Genomic DNA, 14,330 nt, shown 5'->3' with positions numbered 1-14,330 from the left:
GAAGACCATGACCGAGCGCCTGCGCAGTCGCTACTACGTGACCCGGAAGCTCTTCGTGGCCGACCTGCAGCGGGTCATTGCAAACTGCCGCGAGTACAACCCGCCGGACAGCGAGTACTGCCGCTGCGCCAGCGCGCTGGAGAAGTTCTTCTACTTCAAGCTCAAGGAGGGGGGGCTCATCGACAAGTAGCCACCGCCCCCCCCCCGGCCTGGAGGAGGGGCCCGGCCTCCGCAGCGGCCCCGCCAGCCTCGAGGAGGGGCCCGGCCTCCCGGCTCCCACCCAGCCTCCAGCGCCGCCGCTTCAGACCTCCCCACCTCCCCGGCCCGCAGACACCTCCAGGCCCGAAGCTCCGTCCCTTGCGTCCCACCTCGGGGAGGACACCTCCCGGTCCCAGCCCAGCCCCAGTGGCTGGCCAGAGGGTGAACTGCCGGGCCCTGGCGGCCCCCAGTCCGGGTCCTCAAGGAACTATGGCGCCTGGCCGGGCCCGGGTGCCTGACTCCCCAAGGGCTGGGACTGCTGCTTGCAGCTTTGGCGCGGGCTTCTGGGGCTGGAAGCGTAGCCCGTCCGGAGGGGTCGAGGCTCACCCTGCACTGTTCTGGCGGTCTGTCTCCCAGGGGCTGAGGGGGGACTTAGGGACCACGCATTCCTTGGCATTAATCCCTCAGAGGGAACAATAAAGCTCTTTCTTTTTTTTTTTTTTTCCTCCCCCTTTGTGTGATTGTTTCTTCCCTGTAGTTCCAGACTCAGGAGGCCACCTTGAGTCCATTAAGCTTCAAGCTGTCCTGTCTTGCTCCCAGAGAGATAGACCTGCCTGATTGCAGACCTCCTCTCTCCAGGCTGTTCTCGGTCCAGAAACCAGAGGCAGCCAAGATCCTAACCTCCACCTTAACCTGGCTGAGAAAAGGGACCTAGGGTAGAGAGGTGCCAGGAGCAAAGGATGCACCTTTGGATGATGTGTAGCCCTGCCCCTTGCTGGGGCTTTTATTACAAAGGGTTGAGCTCCACCCTCGCTGGCCCTGCCCCTAAGTTTCAGTTTCCTTTTCTCAGCTGCCAGACTTTTCGAAAAACAAGACCTGAAACCCCGGCTGGGCGGGGTAAAGAGTAGCTTGTTACTCCTGGCTCCCAGTGGGGTCTGCAGTGTGTCCTTCCCTACCTCCCGCAAGTGGGTTGGAGTCCTGGGCAAAGGGAAATCTACACTGTGGCCAGGGGTTCTGAGCCCCCTGCTGTTCCAGAATGGAGCTGCGCCCCTACCAATGGGAGGTGATCATGCCTGCCCTGGAGGGCAAGAATGTCATCATATGGCTGCCCACAGGCGCCGGCAAGACCCGGGCAGCCGCGTATGTGGCCAAGAGGCATTTAGAGACAGTGGATGGAGCCAAGGTGGTGGTACTGGTCAACAGGGTGAGTGGTCTGCCCTTTCCACAGCAGTGCCTCAGCTCTCTTGAGGCATCATGTAGGTCCCTCCAGAGCACTCAGAGCTTCTAAACTCACCTGACTTTTCACCCTAATCTTCCAACCCTAGGTGCACCTGGTGACCCAGCATGGTGAGGAGTTCAGCCGGATGCTGGGTGGACGCTGGACCATGACAACCCTGAGTGGGGACATGGGCCCACGAGCTGGTTTTGGCCATGTGGTCCGGTCCCACCACCTGCTCATCTGCACAGCTGAGCTGCTGCAGATGGCGCTGACTAGTTCTGATGTGGAGGAGCATGTGGAACTCACAGGTGAGGGTTGTGAGCTGGGGAAAGCATATACCTCAGGTATAGATGAAGAATAGACCTGGCTACAGGGCAGGATCCTGGGGTAAATCCCTTCAGCTTCTCTCTGTTTACTGATCTATAAATGAGCGATATCATCCTTGCCTCACTCCTGTGGAAACAGGGTACAAATTATGAAGGGAAAAAGTCAGATGAGGCTGGGCACTGGTGGCTTATTCCTGTAAACCTAGCCACTCAGGAAGCTGAGATCTAAGAATCCAGGTTCGAAACCAGCCAGAACAGTTAAGTGTGTGAGACTCTTTATTTCCAATTAACTACCTGAAAGTGGAGTTGTGAAAAAAGCCAAGCAAGAGCATGAGGCCCTGAGTTTAGCCCTAATATTAGTGTATTGTGTGTGTGTGACAAAATTGTCAAATGGATACAAAGACTATATGGGACACAGTAAATGGGAGGAAAACTGTGCAAACACAGGTTAACAGCCTTCCCCTATGTTCCCTCAGCCTTCTCCCTGATCGTGGTGGATGAGTGTCACCACACACACAAGGAAACAGTCTACAATGTCATCCTGAACCGGTACCTAGAGCATAAACTACAGAGGGCTCGGCCCCTACCCCAGATTCTGGGACTTACAGCCTCTCCGGGCACTGGCGGGGCCTCCAAGCTCGATGGGGCCATTAACCACATTCTGCAGGTCAGCTTAGCCCCTGTGGCCTTCCAGCCACCATTCCCTCCAGAGACCTCCCTGACTGCCTCCCTCTGTCCCATCCCCACCAGCCCTTGAGAGCACCCTGACTCCTTATCAGGAGTTCTTTTCACCCAAGGTCTATCTAGCATCCTAACAGCTTCTTGTGGCACTTAAACTCACTTGTTGGTTTAAATCTAGCTCCTGCCTGTTTCTCACACCATCCCTTTTACTCATACTATTCCTACACTGGTCTTTTCCTCTACCTCGAACATACTGGGTTCTCTTCTCCAGATCCTTGCACTTGCCATTCCTTTTGCTTGAAATCCTTCCCCCAAATAATACAGCACCTGCCTAGCAAGTATAAGGCCCTGAGTTTGAACCCCAGTGCCACCAAGGGGGGGAGGAGGTTGTGAACGCAAGAGAAAAGAGAGGGGGGGGGCCCTTTCTCTTAAACTTCCCTTATCTGATTGCCATTCATTGAATAGTTTTATGTCAGATTTTCATTCTTCCCTACTTATTGCCTCTGTCCTATCATCCAGTTTTAGTCTTTTCGGAGCTCATTCATACTACTTGAAATGCTCTCATTCTCTTATTCTCCAACTCCAATGGAACTCCCTCTGTGTCCCTAGTGCCTATAATACTAACACTGGGGAGAAGGCAAGCAGGACTCACTATTTGAAGAAATGAATCCCTCCCCTCCCTGGTCCTGTTTCAGGCTCTCTGGTCCTTAGCTAGGTGCCATTCTGCCTCAAAGTTCTGCCCGTGGTCCCCACAGGCCCCTCCCCTTTCTAGTGAAGCTCTCTCTGTTGCTCCCAGCTCTGTGCCAACTTGGATACATGGCGCATCATGTCACCTGAGCAGTACCACCCCCAGCTACAGGAGCACAATCCCAAGCCCTGCAAGCAGTATGACCTCTGCCAGAGGCGCAGCCAGGTATATGCATGGGAAAGAGGCACGGGGCAGGCATGAGGCATGGGGCCATGGTGTGGAGTGAGGGAACCTAGGCTTGGACACTGGCCCCACCCTCACTGTGACTCCAGGTTTCTTGCTTATACCTCTGCGTCTCCATTTCTCTCTCTCTCTTTCTCTCTCTCTCTCTGTCATTATGGGGCTTGAACTCTGGACCTGGGTTCTGTCCCTCAGTTCTTCAGCTCAAAGTGAGCGCTCTACCACTTGAACCACAGCGCCACTTCTGTTTTTCTGGTGGTTTATTGGAGAGTCTCATGGAGTTTCTTCCCCAGGCTGGCTTTGAAATCTGATCCTCAGATCTCAGCCTCTTGAGTAGCTAGGATTACAGGTGTGAGCCACCAGTGCCTGGCTCCATTTCTCTTTTTTTGTGTGTAAGGGGTAGATATAGCTCGTGTCTACAACCTATGGGTCTCTGTTGTAGAAGTTGGTATGATGTGAGTCCTTTGCCAACCATGAGGCTGGGACACTGTGCTAGGACTGTATCAAGTTCTCTCCTTCTGTGGTGATACTTATATTTGTCTGGTAGAAGAGACAGCAGGAACTGGGTATGGGAACCAGGTCCGTCTCTAGCTAGGACTCCATCACACCCCAGCTGGCCTCCTTCTGGAGCCCTCACCTCTCAGACACAACAGATAGAGGCCCCATCCCTCCAATATGATGACAATCCCCCCCACACCTCCACTCCTCTTGTCCAGGACCCATTTGGAGACTTGATAAAGAAGCTCATGAAACAAGTTCATGACCGCCTGGGGATGCCTGAGTTGGGCCAGGACTTTGGGACACAGATGTATGAGCAGCAGGTGGTAGAGCTGAGCAAGGATGGTAAGAGGGACTGCTTAGGCAGATGGTGAGGTTTCTGGGGGTGGGGGGTGAGGGGTGGGCACTGCGTGGATGGAGGAGGAATCATTAGGGGTGAAGACTGTCTGCTCAGAGTTTTGCCAGGAGTTGGGTGCACAGGGTGGAGCCTGGGGTCACCCTGTTCTGACCCTGTGCCCCGCCCCATCCCACCTGCAGCGGCTGAGGCAGGACTTCAGGAGAGGCGGGTGTATGCGCTACACCTTCGAAGGTACAATGATGCCCTGCTCATCCATGACACTGTCCGTGCCCTGGACGCTCTGACCATGCTGCAGGACTTCTACAATAGGGAGCGTGCCACTAAAACCCAGATCCTGTATGCTGAGCATTGGCTGCTGGAACTGTTCAATGGTGAGGCAAAATCAGGGCTCAGAACTGGGTGAGGAGGCCTCAGAGTTAGCCAGGGCATAGGGGCCAACGTGGACTGAGAAGGTAACAATGGAGTTCTTGGGACCATATTTCAAATCCAAGAGTGTAGGTACAGGTTTCTTTGTGTGTCAGTACTGAGTCTTGAACTCAGGGTCTGGGCACTGTCCTTTTGCTTTTATTTATTTATTTATTTGTTTATTCGTCAGTCATGGGGCCTGAACTCTGGGCCTGGGCGCTGTCCCTCAGCTCTTCAGCTCAAGGCAAGGGCTCTACCACTTGAGCCACAGTGCCACTTCTGGCTTGTCCTTTAGCTTTATGTTCAGGGCTAGCACTCTATCACTCAAGCCACATCTACTTACAGCTTTTTTGCTGGTAAATTGGCGATACAATCTCTTGGATTTGTCTGTCTGGGATGGCTTTGAACCTTGATTCTCAGATCTCAGCCTCCTGAGCCACAGCATTTGGTCTAGCCTAACAGATTTACTTCCTTATTTGTAAAGTGTGCACAGTTACAAAAAAATTAATACATGTTATTGACAAATACATTTTCATTTTTAAAAGATTTCTTAAAATATTTTTTACAGGGGCTGGGAAGGTGGCTCAGTGATTGAGTGCTTGCCTTGCATGCATGAGGCCCTGGGTTCGATTCCTCATCACCACATAGCAGAAAAAGCCAGAAGTGGCACTGTGGCTCAAGTGGTAGAGCACTAGCTTTGAGCTGAAGAGCTCAGGGACAGCGCCCAGGCCCAGGCCCAGAGTTCAAGCCCCACGACAGACCAAAAACAAAACAAAACAAAATTTTCATAACTGAGTGCCGGTGACTCACGCCTGTAATCCTAGCTATTCTGGAGACTTGAGATATGAGGATTGTGGTTCAAAGCTAGCTCAGGCAGGAAAGGCCATGAAACTATTATCTCCAATAAACCACCAAAAAACCAGAAGTGGTGCTGTGGCTCAAGTGGTAGTGCACTAGCCTTGAGCTGAAGAGCTGAGGGACAGCGCCCTAAGACAGACAAAAAAAAGTGTGTGTGTGTGTATATATATATATGTATGTATGTATATATATATATATGTATATATATATATTCATAGTGGTCCCCAAAAATCTGGAGGGTGTGGTTACTTTCAGTGGGAAAGGAAAGGTAAACGTGAGAGGGTGAAACTTGAGGCCGGAAGCCTCAGTGCCAGCTGTAGTATAGAGACCCAAGGTCAAGTCAGATCAAGGTCCTATTGGCTTCAGTCAGCATGAAACGTTGAGCCATCATCCTGGCAGCTAAACAGAATTCGGTGCTTGTCTGTGAGCAAAGGATTCTATACAGATTTCAAGTCTGGCCTTGAGAGTGGACATGGCAGAGGTGTCCTTGAGTATGCTGTGGAGTGGGCAGTCCTGGAGGAACAAGCAGGAGCAGGTGTCCTTCCCTTCCCCCACCACGATCCTGCAGTCCTAGCCCTGTCGGCATCTGACCCCAGTGTCCTACCCAGCTCCCAGGCCTGACCTGTGAGCTTCTGTCTCTGGGCTTTCCTCAGGCCACAAGACCATGCTGGCCAGCTTGGCAACTCAGGGCCCCAAGAACCCAAAACTGGAGATGCTGGAACAGATCTTATTGGAACAGTTTGGGAGTCCTGACAATCCCCGGGGCATCATCTTCACCCAGACACGTCAGAGTGCTCACTCCCTCCTGCTCTGGCTCCAGCAGCAGCCTGGCCTGCGGACAGTGGACATCAGTGCTCAGCTGCTGATTGGGGCTGGCAACAACAGCCAGAGCATCCACATGACCCAGGTGTGGGCTTTGGGGAAAGATACAGGGGCTAAAGGATAAGGGAGCCATAGGGACAAGATCCTCAGCACAGAGCAATGTACACAGAAGAACTGTGGGAGAGAGAAGCATTGAATATTCCAGGCAAGATGGCAGAGTTCTGGGGCAAACATTGAAGTCCTCAGTGCTGAAGTTCCCCACCCCCAGTTGGGGGGTCCTTGGGAGCAGAAAGGAAAGAAGTGGATCATGGCGTTCCTCCTGGCAGAGGCCCGGGTATCTAGGATCCTTTATGGGATAAGAACCGAGCTGGGAGATCCTATGGCATAAGGGCAGGGACTCTTAGGAGTCCTAAGGGAGGTAGAGATTGGATGGTCACTTAGGAAGATGGCCAGGATCCCTGAGGTACTTGAAGGCAGAGTTGGGACTCTAGGTCTCTAGGGAGATAGGCCAAGCTAATGAAAGGCAGCATCAGGAGGGGCTGCTCTGCGAGGTCGATGGGTCCAGATACCCCAGCCTCGTTCTCTTCTCTGCATCCTCCCAACAGAGGCATCAGCAAGAAGTGATCCAGAAATTCCGGACAGGCTCCTTGAACCTCCTGGTGGCCACCAGCGTGGCAGAGGAGGGACTGGATATTGCTCAGTGCAAGGTAGTGGTGCGCTACGGGCTCCTGACCAACGAAATCTCCATGGTCCAGGTACTCCAACCATCCCACCCCCACCCCAGCCCAGCCCTTGAAGGACCCTGTGTGGACCCCCGCCTCACTCAGACCTTGTCCCCATCATCCTTCCCAGGCTCGGGGCCGGGCTCGGGCTGGTCAGAGTGTATACTCATTTGTGGCAACAGAGGGCAGTCGAGAGCTGCGGCGGGAGCTGACCAATGAGGCACTGGAGACACTGATGGAGAGGGCAGTGGCAGCTGTGCAGAGAATGGACCAGGCTGAGTACCAGGCCAAGGTTTGTGAGCAGCCGGCACAGCCTGTGGGGAAGGGCGGGGCGGAAGGAGGCTGGCCAGGCAGGTCTCTGACTGTAGCCATATACACTTCCCCTGGGCCCCGTTTCTCTTTGGCTCACCTGAGAAAGGTGTGAGAAAAGGATAGAGACCAGAAGATGGGATTGCTAGGAAAACACTGGCTGGTCTCAAGATGGTCTCAGGAACAGGCCTTGTCCTAGGCTTTCTTTTTATCTTCACTGCTAGATAACTTTCTGGAATCAGGCACAGGAAAAACAAAAGTTACAAGCACAAGGTAGATGCAGAACCAGGATCTCTGGTCAGTTGTCCTGCAGCAGGCTCACCAATATCCAGCCTTGTCCCAAGAAGTCCTGTACACTACTGTAGTCCCAGCATCATGCTTACTCAAGTGCTGTACCACTTGAGCCATACCCCCGGCCCTTTTTTAAAATTATTTGTTTGCATAGGGTCTTGCTTTGCCCCCTGGCCAGTCCAGATGGAGGTTTTCTTTTATAGGCTTCTCACATGGCTGGGATGACAGGTGCATGCCACCACACCCAGCTTTTTATTGTTTGAGATGGGGGATTCTCAACCAGTAGTTGAAGGCTGGCCTTGAACTGCCATCCTCCCATCTCAGCCTTCCTCTGTAGCTAGGATTACATTTGTGAGCCCAGAATCGTTATTAATCATACCCCCATGACAGATTCAAAGAATCAGCTTCGCATGAAATCTTCCAAAAGATCTTCTAAATCTTCCAAAAAGAGCTTCTCACAGAGCTTCAAAACACAATAACAAAACAAAACAAAAGCCAGAATTCCTCAAAGGTTAAGTCAAGTCCCTTTGGGTACAAATGCTAGGAGGTCTTTAAGAGCACTTTGCCCCGAAGAGCTTCCCTGGGGCTTCAGCCACCCCTTCCCTCTAGATCCGGGACCTGCAGCAGGAAGCCCTGGTCAAGCGGGCAGTCCAGGCAGCCAAGCGGGAGAGTAAGCGGCAGCAGTTCCCCCCAGAGCATGTGCAACTACTCTGCATCAACTGCATGGTGGCTGTGGGCCACGGGAGTGACATGCGGAAGGTGGAGGGCACCCACCACGTCAACGTGAACCCCAGCTTCTCGTGAGTGAAGGAAAAAATGTAACCTAGGCAGAAAGTAACCCCAAAGAAAGTAATTCAAAAGACCACGGGGACAGAAGTCAAGTAGAAGAAAAGATTTATTGCCAGCAGAGCTGACAAGGCCAAGTTCTTATGAGGAAAGGGAGAAAATGGTGCCGCCTGGCTCCTTGGAGACCCCTTTTACATCGTCATGGGCCAGAGGTGGGAGGTGCCTCACCTCTGTGCAGGCGCTGCCCCATCAAGGGCGGAGATTAAATCTGGGAGGTGGGCATTTCCTTACAGTCAGACCTGTGGGAAGGCTGCCAGGATGAGGGAGGTGTGGGATGGGTGGCGAGATCTCACCTCTCCACAGGTGTGGGAGGGTAAAGAGGTTTTATTTACTTATTTTTGTGCCGGTACTGGGGCATGAACTCAGGGATTCAAACTCTTGCTTAGGTGTTTTTTATTCAAGGCTGGTGCTCTGCTACTTGAGCTATACCTCTCCTTCTGACATTTTTGCTGGTTAATTGGAGATAAAAATCTCACAGATTGGTCTCTCTGGGCTGGCTTCAAACTGCAATCCCCAGATCTCAATCTCCTGAGAAGTTAGGATTACAGGTGTGAGCCACTGGTGTCCCATGCAAAGAGGACTTCAACAAGCACTGATTTGACCTTTTCACAACAGTCTGTTTGGCTAGGTTTTATCTCCATTCCCATTTTACAAATGAGGAAATGGAGAGACTGAAACTTACTCGAACTTCCATATCCTACTATGTGGACAAGAATTAGCATTCAGGATGTTAGATCCTGAACAGCCACAATCTGGAGCTCTGGTCCTGCTACTCAGAAGGCACTGAAGAGGCTGGCTAGCTCTGGTGGTAGGCACCTGTACAAGGCTGAGGTAGGAGAATCAGTTGAGCCTAGGAGTTCAAGGCCAACCTGGACAACATAGTAAAACCTCTTATAAGTAAGCGAGCAAGCAAGCTGGCCCTTTCTGAGCCATCTCTGTCCTTTGCATCCTGGAGGGTAGCCCTGCCTCCATCTCCATCATCATTAAATAGCCAACAGGCACCTGTTCAATGTCAGGTCACTAGTGTCTTGGAAGGATGATTAGATGAATATAGACAGAGGTGATAAGAACAGTGAATAGGGTCATTCCCATAGGAGTAGGAGTCTGAACAGAGTGGGAGGGAGGAGATTTAGGAAGAACACAGACTAGCCTATAGAGGATGCTGAAAGATGAACTTGGAAGTTCAGCCTTTATTTACCTAGAAGGTAAGAAGGGGTCAGGGTGTGGGGGCTTAGATGCATTCTGAAAAATGGCATGTCAAGGAAGAGGTGCATTCTTAGACTGTTGGGGAGCAGTTGTTGGAATGAGACTTGAGATTGGGAGTAAGGATGGTCATGGGAGAGCCCTCAGGAGACTTAAAAATCATCCAGGAAGGCGATGCTGAGGTCTGGACTTGGGCAGAAGGGAATGGGTGGAAGGCGCACAGGCAGAACTTCCTGGAGACTCAGAGGAAGGATCTCCTAGCTTTAGATCACTGTTGTTCTTGATAGGCAGGAAGGCCTCCAGCCCTCGAGTACAGCCAGCCAATGGGGTTGAGGAGGGACAGGGAGAGCATGGAGGGTGGGGTAAAGGGAGCATATAAGGGGTGTAACCACCCCCATTCTCCTCCAGGATCTACTATACCATCTCCCAGGAGCCCGTGGTCATAGATAGAGTCTTCAAGGACTGGAGGCCTGGGGGTACCATTAGCTGCAGGAACTGTGGGGAGGTAAGTAAAAGACCATATTCCAGGTCCCAGAGCCTCAGCCAACCCTGCCCCAAGTGCCCTCAGTTTCTGGAGGGTGTCCAGCCCTCCTAAAGGGAGCCTATGGTTTTATGAAGGTGCTAACATTCAGTCTTGGGTGGGAGACGCAGGCCTAGTATTCACAAAATTCCAAATTGAGGAGAGGAACCCTGCCTGAGGGCAGAGACCCAAATACTGACTGCTCTGTCCCCCATCCCTAGGTCTGGGGTCTGCAAATGATCTATAAGTCAGTGAACTTGCCGGTTCTTAAAATCCGTAGCATGCTGCTACAGACCCCTAATGGACGGATCCAGGCTAAAAAGTGGTCCCGGGTGCCATTCCCTGTGGCTGACTTTAACATGGTGGAGCACTGTACCCAGAACCTATCAGATCTCTCCCTGCATTAACCACATCATCACTGCAGTACCTGGGTCGGACTGCAGATGGCAGCAGCCATCATCTCCTGGACAGAGCCAGGATCCAGGCCTCCTTTGCCTGACTCATCATCCTGGAGGAACTCCTGACACCAGAGCTGGCTCTCTGGATCCCACAATGAGGAAGCAACAAGAGGAGTGGTCACAGTTCAGCCCCACACCCCTCGTTGTGCCCTACCCCGCACCTTGCTACATACACATGTGTAAACACATTTTCAGGCACACTGGATGGACTCAGGGAAACTGAGGCAGGAGAATTGTTCTATTGTACTTAGGAATCACAATATCCTTTGCCTGCCAAAGCCATTCCTGGTTTGTGAGGCTTTGCATAACAATAATTAAAAATGGAAAAAAATACATGGTATTTTAACAATGATTTTAAGGTATAGATGGTAGAAAATAATCTATACACAATTATAGTGTAAAGTTCAATAATCAGGATCCTGAAACCAGATACTAGTGGCTCACACCTGTCATCCTAGCTACTCAGGAGGCTGAGATCTGAGGATCACAACTCAAAGCCAGCCCAGGCAGGAAATCCATGAGACTTTTATTTCTAATAAACTACCCCAAAAAGGCCAGAAGAGGCCCTGTGGCTCAAGTTGTAGAGCACTAGCCTTGAGCACAAAGAGGCTCAGGAACAATGCATAGGCCCTGAGTTCAAGCCCCAGGACCAGAAAAAAAAAATATTGAACACAAGCCTTGCAGTAGTGATGTATGCCTGTAATCCCCTCACTCAGGAGGTAGAGGCTAGAGGAACACAAGTTTGAGGCCAGGCTGGGCTATATAACAAGACCCTGTCTTAACAATAAAGATAACTGAACATGGCTATTTTCTTCAGAAGTGTCCTCTTTCTCAATGAAATTGCTTCCTCCTATCCCACTCCATACTGGTTTGCTTGGTGATAATTTTTTTTTTCGGCCATGGGGCTTGAACTTCTGGGCCTGGGCGCTGTCCCTCAGCTCTTCAGCTCAAGACGAGCACTCTACCACTTGAGCTGCAGCGCTACTTCCGGTTTTCTGGTGGTTTATTGGAGATAGGAGTCTCACGGTCTCTCCTTCCCCGGGCTGGCTTTGAACCATGATCCTCAGATCTCAGCCTCCTGAGTAGCTAGGATTACAGGCGTGAGCCACCAGCGCCCAGCTGCTTGGTGATAATTTTTAATGTTAAAACATTCCTCTTTAGTGACACATAGCTTCAGAAAGAGCATCAGTGATCAAATATGGAGGGACTGGGAATGTATGTCAGTTGTAGAGAGCTTGCCTCACTGGAGTAAGGCTGAGCAACAGGATTTGAGGGGGTGGGAGTGAGGAGAATTAGAAAGGCCTAATTTTTTTTTTGTTCTCATTTTAATAGGAAAGAAACAAGCAAGATCTAGGTTGATTCTTTAGGGAAAGGGCTATTTCTGTAGCAAGAGGCCCAGCAGGCAGGAGTCACCTTCAAGAGGAAAGGGAGGGGGCTAGAGAAAAGAAGTGACAGCAGGATGACTGGTCCTTCCTACCATCTAACCTCCTCCCCTTCTGCTTTATCTTTGGTCCTGCCTCAGGGTACATGGGAAATAATGTATACTCTCTTCTCCCATGATTTTTTCTTTTCTGACCGGGCTGAAATTCCAGTTCTAGTCTGTTTTGGCTCCCGTCTGCTCTGAGAGTAAAGTTCTCTTGTCAGAGTCCTTTCTGTCCAGTTGCCCCAGCTCTCGGAGTCCTTCTCCTAGCTCTTGTCCCATCTCTGCCTTTTGGGCCCCTTCTGCCTATCCCATCCCCAGTGCAACTTGAGTTATTCTCTCCCTTGCCAGCAACGTGCCTTTTACAGGTCAATAAAATTAGCGACTGGGGGCAGCGGGAGGGGGGCCGGGGCATGGGGTGCTAAGCTCAATGGCCTTGAATGTGGCTGGACTCACGGAGTCTGGACGCCTGTCATTCCAGGACTAAACAGTGACAGCTGAGGGACCTGAGCTAGTGTTGGGGATTGTGAGGAAGGGAGGGCTGCAGGGAGAGAGATGGACTGAGGCTAAAGATGACCTGGACACCCATTGGTCCCCTTCAGTGGCCTGAATCTGTACACAGCTCATCCCTGAATGGGGAACATACTACCTTTACATTAGGCAAACCCTCTCCCACCTGCTGTGCCCTCTGGGACAGCCTCCATGAGCCTCAGCTGTGGGGAACTTGGGAAAGGAGAGGTGTCTAGTCTTGTTGCTTTTATTTATTTTTGGTGCCAGTCCTGGGACTTGAACTCAGAGCCTGGATGCTGACCCTGAACTTTTTTGGCTCAAGGCTAACACTCTACCACATGAGCCACAGCTATACTTTCGACTTTTTGATGGTTACTTGGGAGATGAGAGTCTCCTGGATTTGTCTGCCTAGGCTGGCTCAGCCTCCTGATTAACTAGGATGACAGATGTGAACCACCTGTGCCCAGCCTGCTGCTGCTTACCAGGGGGTCTCCCTATGGAGCCTTTGGCTCCAGGGAGCTGAACAAAGCTGCCCAGAAAAGGTGGGATTTCATCAGGGCTCCAGGACCCAAGCGTCCTAACTCAGCACTGGGAAAAACTGGAGCTCCAGGCCCTCCCCAGTGGCCGGGATGCTCCCCTCCCACCCCCCATCTGAAAGTTCCAGCCAACCCCACTGCTCCAAGGCTCGGGGTGGGGCTGGGCCGACCCCTCCCCTCGCGCCCCGCCCCCGCCCCGGCCCCGCCCCTTCCCTCCAGCCCAGCGCCGCCGCCGCCAACTAGGCGAGAGCAGGTGGCCACGGGCGGGCGGGCTCCTCTCTGCCCCGCAGGTAAGACCCAGACGCGGGCCCGGCCGGCGCCGAGGACCACGAGGGCACCGCGGGAGGGCAGGGCAGCCCTTTCCACCTGTCCCAGCCACTCGTCCCACACCTGAGGGACCTCGAGGGCCCCCCCACCCCCGTCTGGGCTCACCGACCCGGGGCATCTGTTGGGTGGCACGGAACTCCTAGGAAGTTAGGAGCGCCCGGCTGGTCCCGGGGCCGCCAGGGCAGCGGGGATGGGGCCAGGCGGAGCGGGGCATGCGACGCTGCTGCCTCTGGAGGAGAGGGGCGGGGGGGGCTCCCCAGTGGGCATCCCGTGCCCGTCCAAGGGCATCCATGGACTGACCCACACCGCTGCGCTTCGGTGGGACGAATGAGGTAAGAGCCGCTGCTTGGCGGAGCCGCTGCTGGGTTTTCGGGTGAGCCCAGAGACACCCACATCCTTCACCTCAGTACCGATGCAGGGGGTGGGGTTGGAGTTGGGGAGTTTGCTCAGATGTCAGCATCTGAGCAAAGTCTTTTCTGTACTATGTCCCAGAGCCAGGTGAGGGGTCGGAGGTGGTCATAGGGGTGAGCCTTATTGTGGATACGGGGTGCATGTGTACCCTCAACTCCAGGTTGGAGGCTTTGGGGCTTTTGGAAGGAGGTCCTGCCTCCCAGGATCTCAAGGAAAGCTTCCTGGAAGAGGAGGTCTGGACTGACAGCTTGCATAGGATACTTTGAGCCTGGACCAGATGCCCCGTTGAGGGCTTTGATGATGGTTTGGGTTAGAACAGAGAAGCCAGGAGGGCTGGGAAGGTGGCTCAGTGGTAGAGCGCTTGCCTTGCATGCCTGAGGCCCTGGGTTCGATTCCTCAGCACCACATAAGCAAAAAGAAAAAAGCCGGAAGTGGTGCTGTGGCTCAAGTGGTAGAGCGCTAACCTTGAGCTGAAGAGCTGAGG

At 52.7% G+C, this 14,330-nt stretch overlaps 2 protein-coding genes across 6 annotated transcripts in view; both read left to right on the top strand.

Annotated features, from left to right (window-relative positions):
• Positions 1-698, top strand: part of Kat2a (K(lysine) acetyltransferase 2A) — an 8,944-nt gene extending 8,246 nt beyond the window's left edge. For both annotated transcript variants that reach the window (XM_013038099.1, XM_013038098.1), the window contains exon 18: positions 1-698. In XM_013038099.1, coding sequence (XP_012893553.1) covers positions 1-190 — 190 coding nt within the window. In that variant the 3' untranslated portion in view covers positions 191-698.
• A 389-nt stretch (positions 699-1,087) lies between these two features.
• Positions 1,088-14,213, top strand: Dhx58 (DEXH (Asp-Glu-X-His) box polypeptide 58). Of its 4 annotated transcripts, XR_001174717.1 has the most exons (13): positions 1,088-1,402; positions 1,524-1,725; positions 2,220-2,410; positions 3,221-3,337; positions 4,069-4,195; positions 4,388-4,579; positions 6,125-6,378; positions 6,899-7,048; positions 7,146-7,307; positions 8,225-8,415; positions 10,073-10,169; positions 10,406-10,979; positions 14,178-14,213. XR_001174717.1 is itself a non-coding variant. In XM_013008790.1 (12 exons), the coding sequence occupies exons 1-12, from the start codon at positions 1,235-1,237 to the stop codon at positions 10,589-10,591; spliced, it is 2,025 nt and encodes a 674-aa protein (XP_012864244.1). In that variant the 5' UTR covers positions 1,088-1,234; the 3' UTR covers positions 10,592-11,134. The 4 variants fall into 4 exon arrangements, 3 of the variants coding, with proteins under 3 accessions (XP_012864244.1, XP_012864245.1, XP_012864243.1); XM_013008790.1 differs by lacking the exon at positions 14,178-14,213 and having other exon boundaries at positions 7,158-7,307; positions 10,406-11,134; XM_013008791.1 differs by lacking the exon at positions 14,178-14,213 and having other exon boundaries at positions 10,609-11,134.
• The last annotated feature ends 117 nt before the right edge of the window (positions 14,214-14,330 follow it).

The sequence above is a fragment of the Dipodomys ordii genome, unplaced genomic scaffold, assembly GCF_000151885.1.
Source record: "Dipodomys ordii isolate 6190 unplaced genomic scaffold, Dord_2.0 Scaffold7, whole genome shotgun sequence".
In the NCBI taxonomy this organism is placed as follows: Eukaryota; Metazoa; Chordata; class Mammalia; order Rodentia; family Heteromyidae; genus Dipodomys; species Dipodomys ordii.
The sequence above is the reverse complement of the archived record's forward strand: the minus strand, read 5'-3'. Positions and strand labels throughout refer to the sequence as shown.

Bases quoted from the DNA above. Each gene is read 5' to 3' on its own strand.
- Dhx58 (XM_013008789.1), top strand. From the start codon at position 1,235: ATGGAGCTGCGCCCCTACCAATGGGAGGTGATCATGCCTGCCCTGGAG. The intron at 3,338-4,068 runs GTATATGCATGG...CCTCTTGTCCAG, and splicing joins TCTGCCAGAGGCGCAGCCAG to GACCCATTTGGAGACTTGAT. The intron at 4,196-4,387 runs GTAAGAGGGACT...TCCCACCTGCAG, and splicing joins GGTAGAGCTGAGCAAGGATG to CGGCTGAGGCAGGACTTCAG.